The sequence below is a fragment of the Peromyscus eremicus genome, chromosome X, assembly GCF_949786415.1.
Source record: "Peromyscus eremicus chromosome X, PerEre_H2_v1, whole genome shotgun sequence".
In the NCBI taxonomy this organism is placed as follows: Eukaryota; Metazoa; Chordata; class Mammalia; order Rodentia; family Cricetidae; genus Peromyscus; species Peromyscus eremicus.
In genome coordinates, this window is record NC_081439.1 from 132,883,407 (window position 1) to 132,906,115 (window position 22,709).

A 22,709-nucleotide genomic window follows, 5' to 3' on the forward strand; every position below is an offset into this window, starting at 1 on the left:
CTGGGAATTCCCTGGTCTTCAGCACCAGATTGGAACTGTTGAGATATCTAGAATCACAGACTGAACAAGTACTGTATTCCTGGCCTTCACGTAGGGAGACAGCCATTGTAGGACTACTCAGACCACAGCCTGTAAGCCATTTTAACAAATCCTCTTTTAATATATACATATTCATTCTATCAGTTCTGTTTCTTTAGAGAACCCTGACTAATACAGAACGGGATCACGCAACAAAGAAAAGAGCTCTGCAGAGAACAGGTACAGCAGGAAGAGAGAGAAGTTCCCAACACTGATCTATTTCCAGGATTCAGAATCTGGAGGAACTCAGTCACATGCCTTCCTTTGTGGTCCAGAAACCACTCGTGGCTCTTGATAACAAGACCAACTCCTCCTTTGGCTCCCTTAAGCAAGATGAAATGAGCTTCAACCACAAGAGAGCTAATATATGAGGCTTACCAAGGCACAGTGTGAGTCCTGGTTAGAGATGTGTGTTCTCGAATGGTGGAAAGGTTTCTGAGGTCCAAGGGAGGTGGCCGAGCTAAAAAAAAAAGTGCACAGTATTCAGTATGGTTAAGTAGAGAATCTAAAGATTGTAAAAGCTATCACGATACACTTTCTTTACATGCCAAATTTAAATGTACTGACAGGAATTACTGGTAATGAGTGAGAATTTCAACATTCCATTCTTGCCTGGTTCCCTGGGGATAAGGACAAGTATTGAATAAATGGCCTCACGGCATGTTAGAGGTAACAAAATGAGACTGTACATTTAGTCAACAAACACGTATTGGGAACTCAGTCTATCAGTCATGAATCATAAAGGAAACCAAACTGGAAACACAATATTAACCAAATATACAGAAATCTGTAGCCTCAGGAAGACCAATCAATGTATTCCAGACACTCTACATGTCTGAAAGGCAGAAATGATCACCAGGTTCCAGTCTCCATGTCTCCACCTAATAGTCCTCCCACCTAAAATAGTCTTTCTCATGTTGTTTCCTACTTACTCATCTTCACATCTCAGTTCAATGACCCCTGCTTTGGGTGGTCTTCTCTGGCCTCCAGACAGTGCCAGATTCCTCACCACAAGCCTCATGTTTTTGTTTCCTTATGCTCCATGCACTTCCCCCACAGTTTATAATGAAACACTATCTGTGATTATTTGACTATAGTCTATACCGTGAATCCCTTTGGCTTGCTCAAGGCAGCAGCCTCCACACTTAGTACTTGCCTCAGTGGCCTATCTGGCTGCTTTGATATCTATTTTCTTCACTAATCTACATGGGCAGAAAAACATGCTGACAGAGACCTTCCTGCTGCCCAATTATTTTCTTAGGTACCATGGGCCTAGGTAACTATCTAGGCTCAGGATGTAGAAATACATGAATGAAGTGTCCCTAGGAAGGAAAATCTCCCCTGACAGCATAACAACCAGTTGTCTTCAGGTTTCACCACCTGTTCTCTCCTACATGAACTCCAGGATTCATCCCAAAACTCACCTACCCTGGCTCATATTCCCACCTTTTCACCTACCTACCAAGTGTTTACCCCTGAGTCCATCAAATACCTTCTCTTTGTTTAAAATGATCTGATGTTGTTTGACTAGAATGGCTAGTTATTTCCTCTGTACCCCACAAGATAGAGTCTGTTCTATTTAATACTGATTTTGTAGTTCTTTTTGTTTCTTCCAGGTGGTTTTGATATATGATCCTCCTCCTCAGACCAAAGACCCTCCTTGGTTTTCATCCCTGCATACTATCTGGTGCCTAATACACCACTGCACACATGACCAACACATGGTTGGCTTACACTCAAAAAGGTGTGGCTGGAATGGACCAGATCTGAGTAAGGTCTCATTTAGCAGCTTGGGGCATGGCCACCAGAAGGGGTAGTTTTTCCAAAGAGCAATGAGAGGCAGAAGCAGACCATATTGTCTAACAAGAATCATAGCCATAGCCGAATGCTTCCTTATAATCATATAGCCTACTTGGCTGGTGAAGGTAACAGTGAAGTTAAGAATTCACTTTGAGGGAGAGATGTCTCAATGGTGAAGAGCACTTACTGCCCTTCCAGAGGACCCAGTTCTGTTCTCAGCACCTACATGGCAGCTCACAAACATCTGTAACTCCAGTTCCAGGGGATTTGATACCCTCTTATGGCCTCTGTGGACACTGAATACATGTGGTACATAGACATAAATGCAGGTAAAATACCCACATACATAAAATAATCTCAAAAAAATAAAAAAGAATTCACTTTGATCTGTCTTTTCTCTTTCTTTTTTCTTCTCCTTGTATGTCCATGATGTTTAGTAGATCAGAAGGGCTGCCTGAGAGTAGTAACACAGGGACTAAATGTTGCTCTGTATACACAATAGTCATGTGATTCATAGCTGAAGTCTTCCCTACCACAACCTCTGCTGATATATGGTATGCATAGAGCAATAAGTTATAAAATGTACTTGAGTATGAAGGACATTAAAGAATTATTGTCAATGATCATTGTCGCCTGCCTTCCAGAAGGTCAGTATTATACACTCGAGTTATTTACATGAGATGTTTTGTGGCTTCCACTATGATTCTCATCACTTACTCCTGGGACTTCATTATGGAAGTAGGCAAAAATGAGCCTTTTGGAATGAAATTGAATTTGTAGGTTTATTTGCAGAGACTAATTACCTTTAGGTCCCCTGACTCTTTTTCACAATAATCTTGGAACAAAAGTTACCCCCAATCTCCTAATTCTTCTCCATCTATTTCTTTCTAATATTTTTTTTCTGGTTTTTCAAGACAGGGTTTCTCTGTGTAACAATCCTGGCTGTCCTGGAACTTGCTTTGTAGACCAGGCTGGCCTCAAACTTATTGAGATCTGTCTGCCTCTGCCACCCAAGTGCTAGGATTAAAGGTGTGGGCCACCACTGCCCAACTCTTTCTAATACGGAAGGAGCTTGCCCTCCTACCCAACACAGCAATCCTAGTCAAATGCCTTACATTTCCTCTGAGGCTTGAGATCTCTGTTCACTGGAGGCGGCTCCAAGTCTGCAGGTAACTCCGGCAACATGCTTGAGCTCATTGGGATGTAGTCATCCTGGCTGTAATGGGGTCTAAGACTAGAAGCAGTGCCTTTGGGGCTCATGGGCACATAGGTGTCTTCAGCACTGAATGAAGCTGTAGGATACATCGGTGAAAACTTACATGGCTGCAAAACAGAGCAAGTATAGGTTGGAAACTATAGACTACAAATTCAAACTGCTACTAGTAGGCACTATAGCTGTGCATACAGTTTGAGTTCCAAATTACCCCAAAGTAACTCTGAATTTCTTAGGGAAAATTGGACAAGCATCTAGTCGAAGTTCTGCCTCTGAATTCACATGAGAATAGATGATAACACTCCAAGGTCTAATGCTAGGACACTAAAGGTTTTGAAATAATGATTTGCTCTGTGGTAGTTAATTTTGACTATCAACTTGGCTGGACTTGGGATTCCTTGGAGACACATCTTTGGGAGCATTTCTAGAGAGGTTTAACTGAGAAGGAAAGTCCTACTCTGAATGTAGGCAGTACCAACCTCCTGGAATCCTAGAATCCTGAACTGAATAAACTAGGAGGCAAAATAAACCTTTCTCTTATGTGGCTTAGTCAGATAATTTTTCATAACAATGAGAAAATTAACAATACATGCTTCAAGTATAATGCAGTGCTTTAATAGCTGCCCAAATCAGTTCAAATCTTTAGGGGATTACTGGAAGAGTTCTCAGAGATTCAGAGTACTGATCCTCAGAAGACTTAAAGGAAATATCACATATAAGTCAGGTTATTTCTGGTCAAACTGAAACTTAAAGGAACGCAAGGGCCAAACTTACCAGATTTAAACTGAGCCGCTTATCTCGATGTCTTAAGGACTGGATTTGTACATCACCTAAAAGATAGAGTCTAAAGTGGTGAGTGCTGCAGGACCATATCCATTGAAACTAAAGTCCAAGTCCCTATACTCCTCAGGGCCTGTGCCTATGGGTCCAGAGAGGCAGGGAAGGATAATACATAATTTCCATACAAAAAGCTAGATAGTAAATGTAACTGGAAGTCAGAATCCATTCCATAAGAAATGGAAAATCAGTCCAGATTCTAAAGATACTTATGTTGTCTGATGGCTTTGGTTCTCTTCATAAATCAGAACGAGATACAGCAAGTAATTAACAAGTGTTTGCTGAATTTATTAAAAGAATCTTCTGAGTTTGGATAGACCTGTGGGTCTCAGGAAAAAATGTTTGAAATATCCATTGTAGTAAGAAAGAAAACAAGTTTAGCATAGAACAACTATGGTGGTATTTTATTTGTACTGAAATGTGATTTTATTTGTATGTTAATAAATAAAGTTGCCTGGGGGTCAGAGCTAATAGCAAGCCATAGCAGAGCTGGGGTGGCGCATGCCTTTAATCCCAGCACTTGGTAGGCACAGCTAGGTAGATCTCTGTGTGTTCAAGGATACAGCCAACAGACAGTGACGAGGCAGTCATGTGGTTGGTTTTACAACCAATGAGAAGGCAGAACAGAAAGTCTATATAAAGACAACAGACAGAAAGTAGATCTCTTTCGGAGAGGTCTCTTGGCTGAAGAGGCTAGGTGCAGCAGGCAGATAAGGCTCTTAAATCTGATCTCTTGGCTTTCTTCTTTGCATTGGTGCTGTGTTTCTTATTTAATAAGATGGTTGGTTACATCTACATTTGGTGCCCAACATGACAAGAATCCATTAAAAAACGCTTGGCTTGGCTTGGCGACAGGTCCAGTTTCCAGCCTGAGTGGACGGGCTCCCTAGCTCGGGCCCAGCTCGGGCCCAGGTCGGCTTAGCCTCAGGCCAGACTGACTGTAGCCCCAAGCGGTTGCATGCAGTTGGAGCTACTTGCTTAAAGCTGGTGCTACAAACAACTTAGGCCTGCCCTGCCAAACAGGACCCCTGCCTGTAAAGCCAACGCACATGGTCGGAGCTTAAGGAAGCCAGAGCCAAGCCTTGACTCGACTCAAGCGGGAACACATGGCTGGATAGCCAGAACTTGTGGCTACGCTTTTGATCTCTCTCTCTCTCTCTCTCTCTCTCTCTCTCTCTCTCTCTCTCTCTCCCTGTATTCACACCTCGGACACTAGGTGGCAGTTTTGAAATTCCCTCAGATTTCTACTGTTCTACGCAGACTTGGTAAGTCAAATAAGATATCAAATATTTTAAAGGAAACTATTTAAAAGAGAATTTTTTCCACATTAAAAAAATGGGTTTTATGTGTACATTGGAAGAAAATTGGGCTTTGTTTGAAATTTTAGGCAGTCTGACAATGGAACAACTATAAGAGAAGATTAATAATGATCGAATTATGCAGTTTATTACTATGCTTATCCTCATTTTACTATTTAAAAAGATAGTCAATTTAAGTGCCAGGATAACAGTTTTAGAAAAACTTGTTAAACCTGTAAAAATGAATCATAGAGAAATTCAAATTCAGACAGAAGAAATTAGCAGTGAAGTTGTTTCAAGATTGGATCATAAGGTTACAGAAAGAAAGCCTGTTTTCACACAGTTACCCCTAATTAATCCGGTAACTATACAGCAGTTGCCTAATCAAATGACTACACAAAATATTTGGGCTCCAATTGAAATGTTAGATTTATGAAGGTTTAAGGAGGCAATAGTATCTTATGGCATGCATTCCCCATATGTAAAGCAAATGTTAAACTCTTGGTCAACATATAATAGGATTATACCACCGGACTGGCGGGAGCTGGCACAGGCTGTTCTTGAACCCAGTCAAAGGCTCCAGTGGCAAATGTGGTTCAGGAATGAGGCTAAAAACATAGAAAAATAATGGAGGGATAAAAGAATACAAGTCTTCCAGGATCAGCTTACTGGAGAAGGCCAATATGCTTCAGTACAAACACAATGTTTATATGATGTCCAAACCCTAATTCTATGTCGAACGGCACCCTTGAATGCACGGGACAGAGTTGAGGAACCAGGAAAAAAACTGAGTCATTTACAAAGGTTATACAAGGCCCAAAAGAATTTTTCACAGATTTTTTACAAAGACTGGCTTCAGCAGTAAAGAGAATGGTCCCGGATTCAGAAGCTAGTCAGATAATAATTGAATCTTTGGCCTTTGAGAATGCGAATGCAGCATGTAAAAGAATAATCAGGCCATTAAAGGCAAGATCTGTACCTTTGGAAGATTGGATTAGAGACATGGCTAATGTTGAGGCTCATGACCATAATGATATGTGGGTAGGAGAAGCAATTTCAAAAGTTTTGAGGAATGTTAGATGATTCGGATGTGGAAAGCAAGGACATCTGAAAAGGGACTGTAAACAGGTCATTCCTAGAAACAACGTTTCTTCAAGGAACACTGGCATCAGAATGCCCCTTCCTTCTGGACTATGCAGAAGGTGTGGTAAGGGAAAACGCTGGACCAACGAATGTAGATCAACAAGGGACAGGCAAGGTAATCCTTTGCCTCAGTCTTCGGGAAACTCCCAGAGGAGCTTCATGCAGGCCCCCATAGCAAATCCAGTTCAAACCTTTCCTGCAGTCATAGAGGAAAGCCCTACTCAGAGCAATTAAATAACCAAATGCCTATTGGAATAAATCATGCTGGTCGGGATGATGAAACAGAGAGAATAGAAAATTCATGAGAAAACATAAAGAAAATTTTTTGGCAAACTTCTATTAATGAACAAAGACCAAAATTAATGATAAAAATAAATGGCGTTTTGTTGTCTGGTCTGGTAGACACAGGTGCTGACGTTACCATAATTGCACCAGAATTTTGGCATCCAACTTGGCCTCTTCAGGAGGTAAACATTCAACTGTTAGGAATTGGGACATTATCTCAAGTGAAACAGAGTGCAACATGGCTCAAATGTATAGGTCCAGAAGGACAGAGAGGAAAATTAAAACCACATGTGGCTAACATAGCTATGTACCTGTGGGGTCAAGACTTGTTGCAAATGGAATACTCAGATTAACATCCCTCCAATCTCAGAAACAAATCATAAACTAGCACATGTTTCTGAGAGAATTATTAGAAGATATTACTCTAATGAGTTGCCACCAGCCATCCATATTATACAAGAACAGGGCACAACAACTGATGATCTTCTAAAGACACCAACAGCTGTGCCTTTAAAATGGTTAACAGAGAAGCCTGTATGGGTTCAGCAATGGCCTTTAACAACAGAGAAACTCCAGGCTTTAGAAGAGCTGGTAGAAGAACAGTTAAATGCTCAGCATATTGAAGAATCAACCAGCCCTTGAAATTCTCCTGTATTTGTTATTAAAAAGAAATCTGGTAAATGAAGAATGGTAACAGACCTTAGAGCAATTAACGAAGTAATTCAACCAATGGGCTCTCTACAATCTGGAATTCCTTTGCCTACTCTGTTATCAAAAGGATGGCCTCTCATAGTTATTGATTTAAAAGACTGTTTCTTTTCAATACCCTTACAAGAAAAAGACAGAGAAAGATTTGCTTTCACAGTGCCTACTTATAATAATTCTCAACTGGTTAAAAGATTTCAATGGAGGGTCCTCCCACAGGGAATGTTGAATAGCCCAACTCTGTGCCAATACTTTGTACAACAGCCATTGGAAGTGATATGTAAGAAATTTCCTAAATCTATAATTTATCATTATATGGATGATATTTTACTAGCTGACTCAAATGCAGATACTTTAGAAAGACTGTTTGAAGAAGTAAAGAAAATTTTGCCTTGCTGGGGACTACAATTTGCTCCTGAAAAGATACAAAGAGGAGATTCTACTAATTATTTAGGATATAAAATAGAGCTGCAAAAAATTAGACCCCAAAAGGTGCAAATTAGGAGAGATAGACTACAGACTCAATGACTTTCAAAGATTATTTGGAGATATTTCTCATCTACAAACTATTGTTGGGGTAAAAAATGATGAACTGAATAATTTGTTCAAAACCTTAGAAGGTGACAAGAACTTAAATAGTCCAAGAGAATTATCACCTGAAGCTGAGAAAGAATTGGCCTTGGTAGAAAAGAAAGTACATGAAGGGCACGTGGATTATATTGATCCAAAGCTGGATTGTATTTTGGTTATTTTACCTTCTAGGCATTCTCCTACAGAAATATTAATGCAGAGAGAAGATATTTATATTGGAATGGATATTTTTACCAAATAAACCAAATAAAAAATTAAAAACTTATGTGGAAAAAAAATCTCTGACTTGATTTGGAAAGGAAAATTGAGACTTCATCAATTAGCAGGAATAGACCCAGCAGAAATTGTCTTACCTTTAACTGAGGAGGACATTGAAAAATTATGGACAGAAAGTGAACCTTGGCAAAGAGCTTGCAGTAATTTTTTGGGAGAAATTAACAGCAAATATCCCAAAAGCGATAAAATTGATCTTATAAAGAGAGCTGATTGGATCTTGCCTCGAATTGTACGGGAAAAACCCATATCTGGAATTCATACATTTTATACAGATGCCAACAAACAAGGAAAGGCAGGTTACAAATCAGAAAATTTAAGTAAAGTGGTTCAAAGTCCTTATAATTCAGTTCAAAAATCAGAATTGTATGCTATTCTGTTGGTATTAATGGATTTTTCAGATCCTCTCAATATAGTAACTGACTCTCAGTATGCTGAAAGAGAAGTATTACATATTGAGACTGCAGAATTTATCCTTGATGCTTCAGAATTAACTTCACTATTTATCCAGTTACTAGATACAATCAGGAAAAGGAGTCATCCTTTATATATAACTCACATTCAATCCCATACTGGTCTGCCAGGCCCTCTAGCACAAGGCAATGATGAGATTGATAAATTGTTGATAGGAAATGTGCTGGAAGCCTCAGTATTTCATAAAAAACATCATGTCAATAGTAAAGGTTTAAAAAAGGATTTTTCCATAACCTGGCAACAAGCCAAAGAAATAGTAAAGAAATGTCTTACTTGTTTCTTCTACAATCAAACGCCATTATCAGCAGGATGTAACCCAAAAGGTACTCAGAGGAATGAAATCTGGCAGATGAACGTGTTTCACTTTGCAGAATTTGGAAAATTGAAATATGTACACCATACCATCCATACTTATTCAGGATTTCAATGGGCAACTGCTTTGAGTTCTGAGAAAGCTGATTATGTAATCACTCATTTGCTAGAAGTTATGGCCATCATGGGTATACCTGCACAAATTAAAACTGACAATGCTCCATCATATGTCTCTGTTAAAATGAAACAGTTTTTTGCTTATTACAGTATAAAGCATATTATACAGGTATACCACATAATCCTACAGGTCAAGCAGTTATAGAAAGATCAAACAGAACACTAAAGGATATGCTAAATAAACAGAAAGTGGTAACAAAAACACCCAGAAATAGACTGCATAATGCTCTATTAACTTTGAATTTTCTCAATGCCAATAAGAAAGGAACAACAGCTGCAGAGAGACATTGGATAATAGAAAAAACTACAGAATTAAATCAGCCTATATACTTTAAGGATGTGCTGACTTCAGAATGGAAACAAGGGTATGTGTTACATTGGGGATGAGGTTTTGCTTTTGTTTCTACAGGAGAAGATAAGCTGTGGGTACCATCAAAATTGATAAAGGTTTGATTTGAACAAGAGAAACCTCTTAATTAGAGGAGGTGATAGTTCATCAACCAGCATGAACATCCAATTTAAACTAACTTATACCAGTAACACATGCCTTTCCATTTAATCAGATAATAACTTGCCAAAAAGGAACTTCCCCAAAATTAGTCTTGGGGAAAGGTTTTTGTTTTTGTCTTTTAGGAGAATGAAGGTTAAGGAATCTGAAGAACACTGGACAAATGAGACAACTGAAGAAATGGGACAAGTCATCTATCCCAGGAAACAGAGTGAAATGGCGTATGGGTATATTATCTAAAAATTTTATGTCTTCCTAAATGTTTTTTTCTGCTCTTCTCTAAAGATCTAACAGTATTGGTCTTCTAATAGTCCCAGTCCAATTAAAATTTAAAGCTGACTTTGGAGTTGGAGAATGGCTCTCTCCTTCTTTAAACTCAAGCATGTTGTTAAAGGGAAAATGCAAACTCCCTGTATCATGCCAGAAGAAAAGAGCCATCTTTTGCTATGGGACAGGAGAAACACCAAATTAATTAAGGGACTATTCTATTACTAATCTCAACTCTTTGATTCTATTCTGATTCTTTAAACTTTTCTTAAAGTATAAATTTTATATCAAAATTTACAAGATTAATATATATAGATATATATATACATTTTAAATTTTGTTATGATATAAATGGTCAAATAGAGTACTAACTAATTCTAGAAAAAAGGCTTCAATTAGCTTCATATATATGTCTTTGTGTTCGAGTCTTTTATCAGTTTTCTGCAGGACATAACGGCCAGGCCTAACATCAACTGAAGTCTCCAGGAAGAAGATGGGGCTCCACAACAACAACAATTCCACGTGGACAATAATAATATCATTAAGCTGACAAACATCATCTACAGATCAGCTTTGGACTACAAAGTGCTCAGAGCAATTTTGAGATGGCTAGCTGAGATGATCCAGTCTCAAAGACTACTTGAATAAGGAGTTGAGATAAACCCTGAACTATTATACACAGACTGGATAATGAAGGATATAGTTACCTTTCCTAGAATTTGACAATTAACCTAAAATTTTTCTTTCAGGATAAAGATACCTTCGCCCATACCCAGCAGGAAGCAATTTTAAGAATACAATGCCCACATTCCCAAAGAGGTGGTGTGGGGCGGGTGGTCTTTTGGTCTTTTTAATGGGTTTTGGGTCTGAGATAATTTTCATTGTTTAGGGGGGTTGGTTACAAGTTGTTGTCAAGGGTTAGGAAAAAGGCTAAACAAAGGAGATTAGATTTAAGGTTCTTGTTTAAAAAAAAAGGAAAAAAAGAAAAGAAAAGAAAAAGACAATTACTAGGTTTAAATGCTTTACATTGGATTGGATTGTTTTATATTGTATACAAATTATATATATTGAAATTGATATTGTTAGAAAATGCTATATTTATATTTCTAATTGCATTTATACCGTTTATTTAACAATGTAATACAATTTTCTGATCCTTGAATGTTATTATTACCAACTATTAGCTATAAAGAAATGAAAGTTAGTAGTTAGACATTATAATAGAACTTGTAGTCCTATTAGGTATGTTTTTAAAAATTGAGCAGATATATTTTAGATAGACAAGTCATCTTCAAACCCTTCAGAGATCTACAGAATATGGCATTTAAAATGTTTTAATAACTTAGAAAATTTTTCTTTTTTGTTATGACTATGAGACATGTCGGCTCCTGGCAGAACATCTAAGCTCAGTTCCCAGCACATAGCTCATAAGTGCTTGTAACTCCAGTTCCAAGGAGATCCAATGCCTCTGACCTCCATAGGCACCTGCACTAACATGCATGTAACTGAACAGGCATACATGTACATTGCTGAGAGAGAGAGAGAGAGAGAGAGAGAGAGAGAGAGAGAGAGAGAGAGAGAGAAGCAAAGAAAGAAACAAGAAACCCTCAGTAAACTAGGAATAAAGAGTAACATCTTCAACTTTGTAAAGAAAGCTACAGAGCAGGGGATGTAGCTAGGTGGTAGAGTGCCTGCCTAGCATGCTCAAAGCCATGAGTTCAATCTGTAGCACTAAGAAAGGAAGGTAGTGAGGGGAAGAAGGGAGAGAGGGAAGAGGGGAAGGAAGGAAAGGAAAGCCTACAAAGAAATCTATAGCTAACACCATAATTAATGGTAAGAAACTCAAAATGTTCCTCCTAAAAATAAGAAAAATTCAAGGCTGTTCCCTCTCCACACTGCTTCCCCCCCTTTTTTTCTTTTTTATTAAGAATTTTTTTCACTCATTTTACACACCAATCAAAGATCCCCCTCTTCCCTTGTCCCGTCCCCCCAGCCTCCCCTCCCAACCTACCCCTACTCCCTCCCACAAGAAGGCAAGGCTTCCCATAGGGAGGCACATTCAGTAGAGGCAAGTCCAAGCCCTTCCCCCTGCCTCAAGGCTGCATGAGGTGTCCCATCAAAGGTAGTGGGCTCTACAAAGTCTGCTCATGCACCAAGGATGAATTCTGATTCTACCGCCAGGGGGCCCCCCAAGCAGATCAAGCTACACAATTGTCTCGCCATGCAGAGGGCCTAGTCCAGTCCCATGCAGGCTCCACAGCCATTGATCCAACTTTCATGAGTTCCCACTAGTTTGGTTTGGTCATCTCTGCAGGTTTCCCCATCATGATCCTGATGCACTTGCTCATAGAATCCCTCCTCTCTCTCTCCTACTGGACTCCTGGACCTCTGCCTGATGTTTAGCTGTTGATCTCTGCATCTGCCTCCATCAGTCATTGGAGAAAAGTTCTGTCCACACTGCTTTTTAACATTGTACTATAAGTACTAATAAATGCAATGTGACAAGAAAAGAAAAAATATACAGATTAGGAAGAAAGAAATTAAACTTGTCTTTGTTGATAGACCTGGTGGTGCATGTCTGTAATTCCAGCACTCAGGAGGGTAAGGCAGGAGGGTCTCCAAGAATTCAAGGCCAATCTAGGGTACATGGTGAGTTTGAAGTTAGTATGGGCAACTTAAGACTTTGTCTCACAAAACACCCCAAATCCTGTCTCTGTTCACAGATATGATTAAGAAGAAACCTTGAACAAAAATCAATGAATTTTTCCTGGAATAATAGGCTATCACTGCAAGGTTTCAGGACATAAAGTTAGTATAAGTCCATCAGCATCCTATACAATAGCAATTAAGTGAAATTCTAAGTAAAAAAAACCACAATATAATTTACACTAGTACCTACCTCCCCAAATGAAATACATTGCTTACATATAAACCTAACAAAATATGTACAAAATCTATATGTGTAAAACTGAAAATTCTGGTGAAATAAAACAAAAAAAAAACTAAATAAATGGAGGGGGTATAAAGTTGGTAAAGTGCTTATCTTGCAAGCATTAGAGTTTGAGTTTGGATCCTCAGCATCCACATAAAAGCTGTTACAGCATCTCACATTTGTAACCCTAGAGATGGAATTGTAGACCAGAGGATCCCTGTAGCTCAATGGCCAGATAATCTAGCTTATTGATGAACTTCAGGTTCAGTGAGAGAGCCTGTTTAAAAAATAAAATAGAGAACAATGGAGGAAAACACTCAACACTGGCTTCTAGCCTCCACATTCGTATATACAAACACAGGCAGACACCATAAGTTAAATAAATGGGATCCAGAGAAATGGCTCAGTAGTTAAGAGCACATACTGCTCTTTCAGAGTTTGGTTCCCAGCACCCACACTAGGTTGTGGCGAGACAATTGTGTAGCTTGATCTGCTTGGGGGGCCCCCTGGCGGCAGAATCAGAATTCATCCCTGGTGCATGAGCGGACTTTGTAGAGCCCACAACTACCTGTGCTCCAGCTCCATGAGATCCAACGACCTCTTCTGGAGTCCACAGGCACTTGCACTTACATGTGCACATATCCACACACAGACATACACATATATGCATGATAAAACATAAAAATAAGTATTTTTAAATTAAATACATGAAGAAATACCCCATTCTCTTAAGAAACTTATTGATTTATGAATAAATTAATATTGTCAAGTTGTCCATTCCCAAGTTAATCTATAAATACAGTGTAATTCTAATCAAAATACAAAAAGCTATTGTGTATATATAAATAGTTTCCATATGAAGTTTAAGTGGATGGAAAGACAAAAATACAGAAATGTTAACATAATATTGAAAGAGAAGAACAAAGTTAAGGAACTGACACTATCTGACTCCATTATTTATTCTAATGCTATAGTAATCATGACAGTGTAGTACTGTAGGAAAACTCAGTCACTAGCCTAACTAATTCCATTTTATCCCGCTCTGGCTCTATTTTCCCTTTCTAAATTTTTCCCTCTAACTCACACTCTTCTTCAGGTACCTTGAATTCTTAGAAGGTAAGGAATAATGAACAAATTTCATTATAACAAAGGACTGAAACTATCCCCAAGAAATGATGTGCCTCGAAGAACAGATTACCTCCATGATGAAGTTGTTCCACAAATGGAGGCAATTTCTCCATGAAGTGAATAGAGGCAACACCCTGGATCAGGAGCAATCATCTCATGGAAACCAGATTGTTTCCTTCAAGTGATGACTGTGATAACAACTTCTCTAAAACCAGAACCAAGATAATGGTTGGTCGTATCACCAGCCTGAACAAGAACTCTGTCATCTATCTAACATCACCACCCCCTCAGCTATGCATGCCTCAATTCTTTTGATTTATTTCCTCTCCTCTACACTCTCAAAATTTCCTTAAGATAGACCTGGGTCAATGAATCTCTTTATCTGTTTTGTTTTCATTATTTTGTTTCGTTTGATCTAGAGTAATCCCATTGGTTAAAGCTTCTTTCTCTTCCCATTTCTTTAATTAGCATATTCAAACAGGTAGCTGAACCTAGTCCACTGGGATCTACCCTGGGGCCTAAAATTTGTTCCTAAAACTCTGGTGAGAGAATTGGTGAAAGAACAGACATATATTTCAATGGACTGGAATAGAGACTGCTAAAGTAGAGCCACATAAATATGTTTAGCTAAACTTTGAAAAAGAAGTGAATGCCACGCACTGTAGAAAACATATTATCTTTTTATCAAATGATTCTGGAAAAATTAAATGTCCTCATATAAAAGAAATCTAAACAGAGACCTTATACCTTTCACAAAAATTAACTCAAAGTGGGTCTTAGGCTTAACTTTAAAATGAAAAATTAAAGTGCTGCTACTAGGATAAAACCTAGATGATCTTGTATCTAGTGATGAAAAAAGAGAACTGATGTCATTAATTTTTTTTAAATAACACTATCAAGAGAAGGGGAAAGCAAGCACAAACAAGGAAGAGACATTTCAAAAATAAAACATACCTGATAAAAGACTGGTATCCAACACATACAAAGAAGTTTAAAAATAAACAATAAACAATCTTACTTAAAATGGGCCAAATACCTTAACAGACACCTTACTATAAACTACATACAGATGGCAAATAAGCCTATGAGAAGATGCTCTACATCATATGATATTAAGGAAATGAAAATGAAATAACCAATAGAATGGCTAAAAACCAGACTACTGACACCACCCCATACTAAGTGAAGATATAGAATGAGAGGAACTATAATTCCTAGCTGGTAGGAATGCAAAGTGATATGACTGCTTTGGAGGATAGTATGGCAGTTTTATAAAAACCTAAACCTATTTTCAACCATATGGTTCAGCAATTAAATTCCTTGCTATTTATCCAGAGGACTTAAAAATTTGTCAACATACAAAAAGCTGCACATTATGTTTACAATAGCTTTATTCATAAATTGATATAGGAGTTAAAAATAAGAACTGATGTTATTACTATCTGCAGATGATATATCTATACAAAAAATGAAAAATAATCTATGTATTAGAAAAACTGGATAGGATATCAAAATATAAAGTCAATTTGAATTTCATATAACAGCAAAAGAGCCAAATAAAATGTCTTTGACAATAAACATAAAATAGATCATTGTTGGAAATTCTTAAATAAAACTGATTTAAATAAAAAATAAACATAAAATAGTAAATACATGAGAATATATTATAAGGAACTCAAAAACTCGGCAACAAAAAAGCAAGTTATCCAAGTTTAAAGTGATCAATAAAGGCTGCAGAGATGGCTTAGTGGTTACAAGCACTAACTGCTCTTGTAGAAGACTAAGGTTCAGTTTCCAGAACACACATAGTGGCTCACAACCATCTATAACTCTAGTTCCAAAGGATCTTAAACCTTCTTCTGGCCTCTGCAGGCACTGCACAAACACTGTGCATAGACATACATGCAAACAAAACACTCATACATATAAAATAAAAATAAATAAACCTTCATAAAATATTAATAGACATTTCCAAGAAGGTAACAGATGGCCAACAAATATATGAAAAATGTTTTACATTGTTAACCATCAGGGAAGTTCAAAATTAGATTATCAACTCAGCCCAGCTACAATAACAACCATAAAAATGACCAAAAAAAAAATCACAAGTTCTGGTAAAAATGTGAACAAAGGAAAACACTTACACACCAGTGGTAGGAATGTGAATTGGTGCAGAAATTATGGAAAATATCATGAAGCTTCTTCAACAAATTAAAAATAGTCTTACCATATGATCCAGCAGTTCCAGGATCAGGATTATATGCCCAAAGGAAATGAAATCATTACTTCAAAGAGACATCTGCAGTACCACACTTACTAAGATACATTAACAGCAAAATGTCCATCAACAGGTAAAAGGAAAAAATGTGTCATATACATACATGCACATACATTTGCATATATACTTACACACAGCATCATGTATGCACACAGTAACGTGTACATGTATACAGTGGAAGGTCATTCAGCCATAAAAATGGGAAATCTTTTAATTTGAAAAGATATATCAAATTAAAGCAACCAGACAAAGAAAAACTGCTGTATGATCTCACATGTTAAATCTAAAACAGTTAACTCAAAAAAATGGGGCCTAGCCCTATGGTTGCCAGAAACATGGCAGTACAAAAAAATTAGATGTTTATCAAAAGGTCTAAACTTTTAGCTATAACATAAGCGAGTTCTGAGGATCTAATGTAAAACACAGATGGTTATGGGTGTGCTAAGTAATCTGTAATCATCCTTACAAATTGCATATGAAAACAGGAGGTGAAAGAATTTTCTAACTGATATCTATCAAGACAGGAAGTTTCAATGATTAAGAAAGTGTGGTACTGGTACAAGTTGAATTGCAGAGTACAGGAAGCAGAGTCAGACTGAGACCCTTATGCACATGGTTTCATTTGTGACAGAGGGAACAGAACAGCCTTCTCAATACAGGGAGCCCCATCATGTGATGGACATCCAGATCAACAAAAATGGGCCTTTCCCAATTCTACCTCCACACACAAACCCCACATCCAGGTGGACGGCAAAGGAAAGCAGTGATCCGCTTCACATGTTCCCTCTGCTTTGTCCAACCCAATTTGCTTCTACTCCTTACTGTTGCTTCATTGTGAAAACCCCGATTTTCATCTATTTTAACCTGTGTTTGTCTTTATCTGAAAGAACACAACCTGGCTGTTTCATGTTTGTCTCAAAACTTTCAATTCATTGTCATACTCTATTATTCTACTAGCTTTATTAATTTCAGTTTCTAATTTTTTTTTAAGACAAGGTTTCTCTGTTTAACAGCTGTGGATGTCCTGGAACTCACTCTGTAGACCAGACTGGCTTTGAACTCAGAGATCCACCTGCCTCTGCTTCCCAAGTGTTGGGATTAAATTAGGGCACAAGTACCATCCAGCTTCAGTTTCTAAATTTTGCTTACCAACTTTTATTTGCCCTCACTTTTTGTCACTATTCTCATGCATTAAGAACCTTTGTGCAATCAGCACACATCCATTTTACTGGGGTTGTCTGATGTGTGACGGTTAGTTACATTATTAAAGAACTTTGAGTGTTTCCAGAATGACATATTTCCTAATCAGAATGAGATATTTGAAAGCCAATTTGCCTTCCTTACACTTTGACTAATTCCTTTGATATATAGTCTTAGTAAGTAATAGTGTGTGATTATATTTGGGTGGAGGGAGAGAGAGAGAGAATTTTTTTTTTTATCTGTCTGAGACCCATAGGCATGAGAGAAAGGAATAAGATGCTTAGGCTGATGAACTCACAGCAAAATATGAGACTTCCCAAAGAAGCAGTAAAGAGTTTACTAAAAAGCCACAGTGAGGATATTTGTATGGACTTGTGTTGAGCAGCTTCCGAAGGTCTCAGAGAGCTGGAGTGGAAGGGCAGAGAGTGGTAGAAAATGGCACTATATGGAAAACTGCAAATTATTCACATTGAAGGGTATGTCAGTAGACCAGAATTGATGAAGCTAGGCGAGAATTAAATATGCCAGTTAGGATCTAGAAAGAACTTGTGAATTGGGATGCTGAATGAGACTAACAAAATTGATAAGAAATACAAGGAACTATTATCTACAGTCTCCAAGATCATTATGCAGGTGAGAAGCGAAGAAGAGAATGGAATCCAGTGGAAGCAAAACCACATGACCTTCAGTACTAAGTATGTCTTCAAGTGACTCCAAACAAAACTCAGCAGCTCAGTCTCAGATGAAGAGTTTACCAGTTGGGCAAGGACTCACAATGGACAGGGACTCCATCCTTTTACAGTATCTTTAGCAACCTAAAAATCTTCTCTGGTGGCTAGGCTCAAAAGAGGGGTGGAAGTACCTAGAACCAGGAGAGTTCTGTGTGTTATCATTGTACATTCAGCCTCATTAGGAGACTGGGCTGGTTTGACCAATGAATGCTACCATGTGGACACAAGGTGTGATAATGAGTTGTGAAGGATAGTCCTTGCCCATAATTACGTACCTGAATATTAGCACCCAACACTTACCTTTCCATGACTCTACATGGTCTAAACCAGAGAGAGAGATTCTTCTTGGCACCATAGTGTACCCTGGCTTCTTGCTACTGCTGCACCCAGTCAACAGGAGCTGATCTTCTTGGCGCCGTTCAGAGAGATAACTTGGCTTAGGAGGACGAGGAGGTGGAGTGTTGGACATAATGTTTAGTTCTTTTGCCCCACTGGGTAAGGAAACTTGCTTTTTTTCTGCATGAATTGTGGGATTTAAGGAAGATTCCAGAAATGGTGAAGAAGACATGTGGTTCCTGGATGGGACATTGATTTCTCTATTCCAGATTAGAGCAGCCTGGGGCCTTGTGGAAAGCACATCCTGAGATCCATTCCCATGGCGCAGGGGGTGAACCAAATTATTAGAGGTAAATGGCTGCAGACCATCAAGAAAAACATCATCAAATGAAGTCTGTTCCAATGAACGGTCCGAATTTGACCAACTATCACATCTGGTGGGAAGACTGAAGAAAAGCATGTAAATTTGATTGATATGTAGACATCCACACACAAAATCCACAATGTACTTCATTCTAAGTTGTCATATGTCACCCTTTTTCTACTTGTAGAGACTTATTCTTTTTACAACCCACAGTTACATCAACTCCTCAGTGAAGAAAAAATGTCTGCTGTTTTTTTCATCCTATAAAGCATCAGATGAGTATGAAATGCGAGGTGAGAAATGAAAGCCACAATACTGAAACCCCTGGCTCATTTTATTTAGTATACTACTTCATCTTTAATAGTGATATTGATAATGATCTCCCCTCATCATTAGCAGTAGTAAGAAAGAGATGAGAGTATACCCACCCACTAGAAAACATTGTTGCTAAACAGACTTATTTAGCTATGTTCTTTGAGCACATTTCAGAGACAGACTCTGCAGAAGGCAGTGTGAGTTCTGTGAACAGAGTAGAACATTCTAGAAGGTCCAACTTAGTCCCCAAAGTAAGCATACCTGGCATGGTGCAGTCTTCCAGTCTCACAGTTGGACAGGATCAGATAATCAGGAAGGAAGAGAAACTCTGACTCACTTCTGGTTTCCTCAGTGGCTACGGCATTAGTGTTTGGATCATCTTTTGGCAAGGCAGAGTTGGCAACACAGGCAGTATGAAGTGAACTGGCAGGGGATGGCTGGAGGGAGGAGGGCATGTGAGAGAGACTCTCCACAGAATCTGCTGGAAAAATCATTTCCCAGGTTAGTTTTTAAGAATGGCTGTAACACTCCATCAAAGTTTCTCAAACAGTATCCAAGAACCAAATAGAAGATGCAAATCACAGCTGGTGTTTGTACTGGTAGAGGCAACCATTTCCTCAAGCTATAAACAATGTCTGGGAAAGGAGACCAGTGTTCCAAGAGTGAAGTGTTGAATCAATTAAGAGCGGGGGAAAAAAAAAAAAACCAAAAAATAAGGATTCTTGGTCTCAAAACCTGCAGTTCAATAGTCTACACACAGCTTAACAGTCCTCAGCAATAGCCTTGAATCATTGTTTATTCACTCAACAAATATCATGTATCTGTTCATATGTATTTAATTTATGCATAATAAATCTATATGTATATACTTACATATGCATTCAGGCATATAAATATCATGGTTTGGATATGATGTCTCCCCCCTCCCAAAAGGCTCATGTATTAAAGGCTCTGATACTGAGTAGTACTAATCATTGAAAAGTGACTGGATCATGTAGATTCCCATTTAAGAATGGATTAATCTACTGAGGGATTGATAATTTGATGGCATTATTTGGAGGTTGTGGAAACTTTTGGAGGTAGGCCTCTTTGGAGGAAAGAGGTCACTAGGGAGGCATGTTTTGGGGGCTGTATTCTATTCTGCCCCCACCTCCTTCCTGTCTATAACAAGACAAGCAGCCTCTGCTAAACTCTTCTACTGCTATAATATTCTATTTTATCTCAGACCCAAAGTAATGGAGCCAGTTGACCACGGTTTGAAACTTTTGAAATGGTGAATAAAATATGAAGATTTCTACTTTCAACTTCTGCCTCTCATGTATTTGCCATAGCAACAAAAATCTGACTAACACAGAAAATTGGCACTAGAAGTGGGGATGTTGCTGGAATTACTCCTAAATATGGGATTCAGATGCTTCTGGAACTGGTTTATGGGAAGAATTTGGAAATTTTGAGACCTGAGCTAGAGAAGATCTGGAATTCTGTAAGCAGAACTTCATGATGATTCTAGTGAGAATTTAGAAAATAAGAATGTTGTAAGAGTCCACACAGAAAAGACTGTACTTTTGAGGTATTACAAGAGAATGCAGATTCTTCTGGGGATAGAATTAGAGGCACTTCATGTTGCACAGTAGAAAAGAACATTACTGCATTCTGTCATGCCCTGAGACCTTGTGGAACACAAGTTTCATTCTATTCTACAGGGTTGCTAGCTGATTTTAGTCACATTTACGGTGAGAATCAGGGAACAAAAAGCAAAATGCAAGAACTTATTTTTTTGTTATTTCATTTTATTTTTTAATTTTATTTTAGTATACATGTATTTTGTCTACATGTATGTCTGTGCACCGTATGTGTGCAGTGCTCAAGAAGGCCAGAAGAAGACATCAAATCCCCCTGGAACTGTAGTTACAGATTGTTGTGAGCTGCCATGTGGGTGCTGGGAATAAACCCAGGTTCTCTATAAGAGTAGTCAGTGCTCTTAAGTGCTGAGCCATCTCTATATCCTCAGAATGCAAAGACTTAAAAAAAAAAAAAACACTTGTTTGGCTTGAAAAATACATATAAAGTTGTAACTAAAGAAGTCATGGTTTTTAAAAAGATTAGCATCATTAAAAAGAAGTTAGATGGAAGGTAGGTAGCTCAGTGATGGAGTATATGCTTACTACGACCAAGGACCTGGTCTCAATCCCAAAATTTGTAGCAATGACAACAACAACAATAATGTTAAGCACTTTGCACCAGGAAAATAGGAAAGATGTCTTGATGATACCTCAAGAATCATTGTAACCCAACCATTACAGGTCTAAAAATGTTAAGGTATAAACTCATTTGAAAGACTTTCCCTTGAGAGGAAGAATGCTATTCACAGGATGCCTTGCTCACACAAGGCTACCCAAGTTCAGTTGCCCAAGTATTTGGATATTGCTATAGATATGTTTCAAGAAGAACTAGCTACCACCATGAACTGATGCGGACACTAGCATCATTCACAAGATGCTGGTTTTAAAAGGATACTAAATCTAAGAGTCTTAGGGTCTTGGAGGTGTCTATCTAATTTCAAAGGAAAGCCTGAGAAACCAGACAATGTGCATCAGGGTTAGATTCTTTGGGAGGAGCCCAATGAGAGGACAATGTATAAAGCCGTGATAATGAAGCTGAAGATACAAAGGAGAACACAAGAAGCTGGAAATGTCAAGAACATGGAACATCTTCTAAAGAAAAGCACTGTGGGGCCTGGAGAGGTGGCTCAGCAGTTAAGAGCACTGACTGCTCTTCCAGAGGCCCCCAGTTTAATTCCCAGCACCCACATGGCAGCTCACAACTATCTGTAACTCTAGTTCCAGGGGACCTGATACCCTCACTCAAACAGACTATATGCAGGCAAAATACCAATGCACATAAAAATAAATTAAAATAAAAAAGAAAGGCACTGGGAGGAAGTGGAGCCAACCTAGGGAGGAAACCACATGGGCTGTAGCTGACAAAGCTAGAGGGGCATGGCTCTCCAAAACCTGAGGAGCTCACATCATAGTACACTATGCTCCAGGAGATGGACACAGAGCTATAGGATTTAATACTTGACCTGCTGGGTTTTGAATTTGCTTGAGTCCTATCCCTCCTTTCTTATGCCCCCTCCTGCCTTTTGGAATGTGAGTATTTACTCTGTGCCATTTTATGTTGGGAGTATGTAAATTATTTCTTGATTTTTTTATAGGGGTTCACAGACAAGAGATTGCCTCCAGTCTCCATATAAGTCTTTGCACTTGAGCAATGTTGAATCTGTTGACACTTTGAGAAAAGAATTTGAGTGTTTTCACTTGTACACAGGATAGTCACAGCATGTTATGTAGAATTATGATCATGTTACTGTCTTTATTTTGAGTTTGAATATGGTTTAAGGATACTTGATAGGGTACCAGATAGACAAAGGGGAGACTTGTGATGATTAATCTTATCAACTT

The 22,709-nt window shown here is 38.4% G+C and overlaps 1 protein-coding gene across 3 annotated transcripts in view; it reads right to left on the reverse strand.

Annotated features, from left to right (window-relative positions):
* The window catches only part of Gab3 (GRB2 associated binding protein 3), a 97,162-nt gene that overhangs the window by 17,499 nt on the left and 56,954 nt on the right, over positions 1-22,709 (reverse strand). For 2 of the 3 annotated variants that reach the window (XM_059251243.1, XM_059251244.1), the window contains exons 3-7: positions 19,507-19,726; positions 18,531-19,012; positions 3,866-3,921; positions 2,994-3,201; positions 457-538 (exon numbers count right to left, since the gene is read on the reverse strand). In XM_059251243.1, the coding sequence (XP_059107226.1) occupies positions 457-538; positions 2,994-3,201; positions 3,866-3,921; positions 18,531-19,012; positions 19,507-19,726 (1,048 nt within the window). The remainder of the gene's footprint in view (positions 1-456; positions 539-2,993; positions 3,202-3,865; positions 3,922-18,530; positions 19,013-19,506; positions 19,727-22,709) is intronic. The other variant, XM_059251245.1, reaches the window with a different exon arrangement.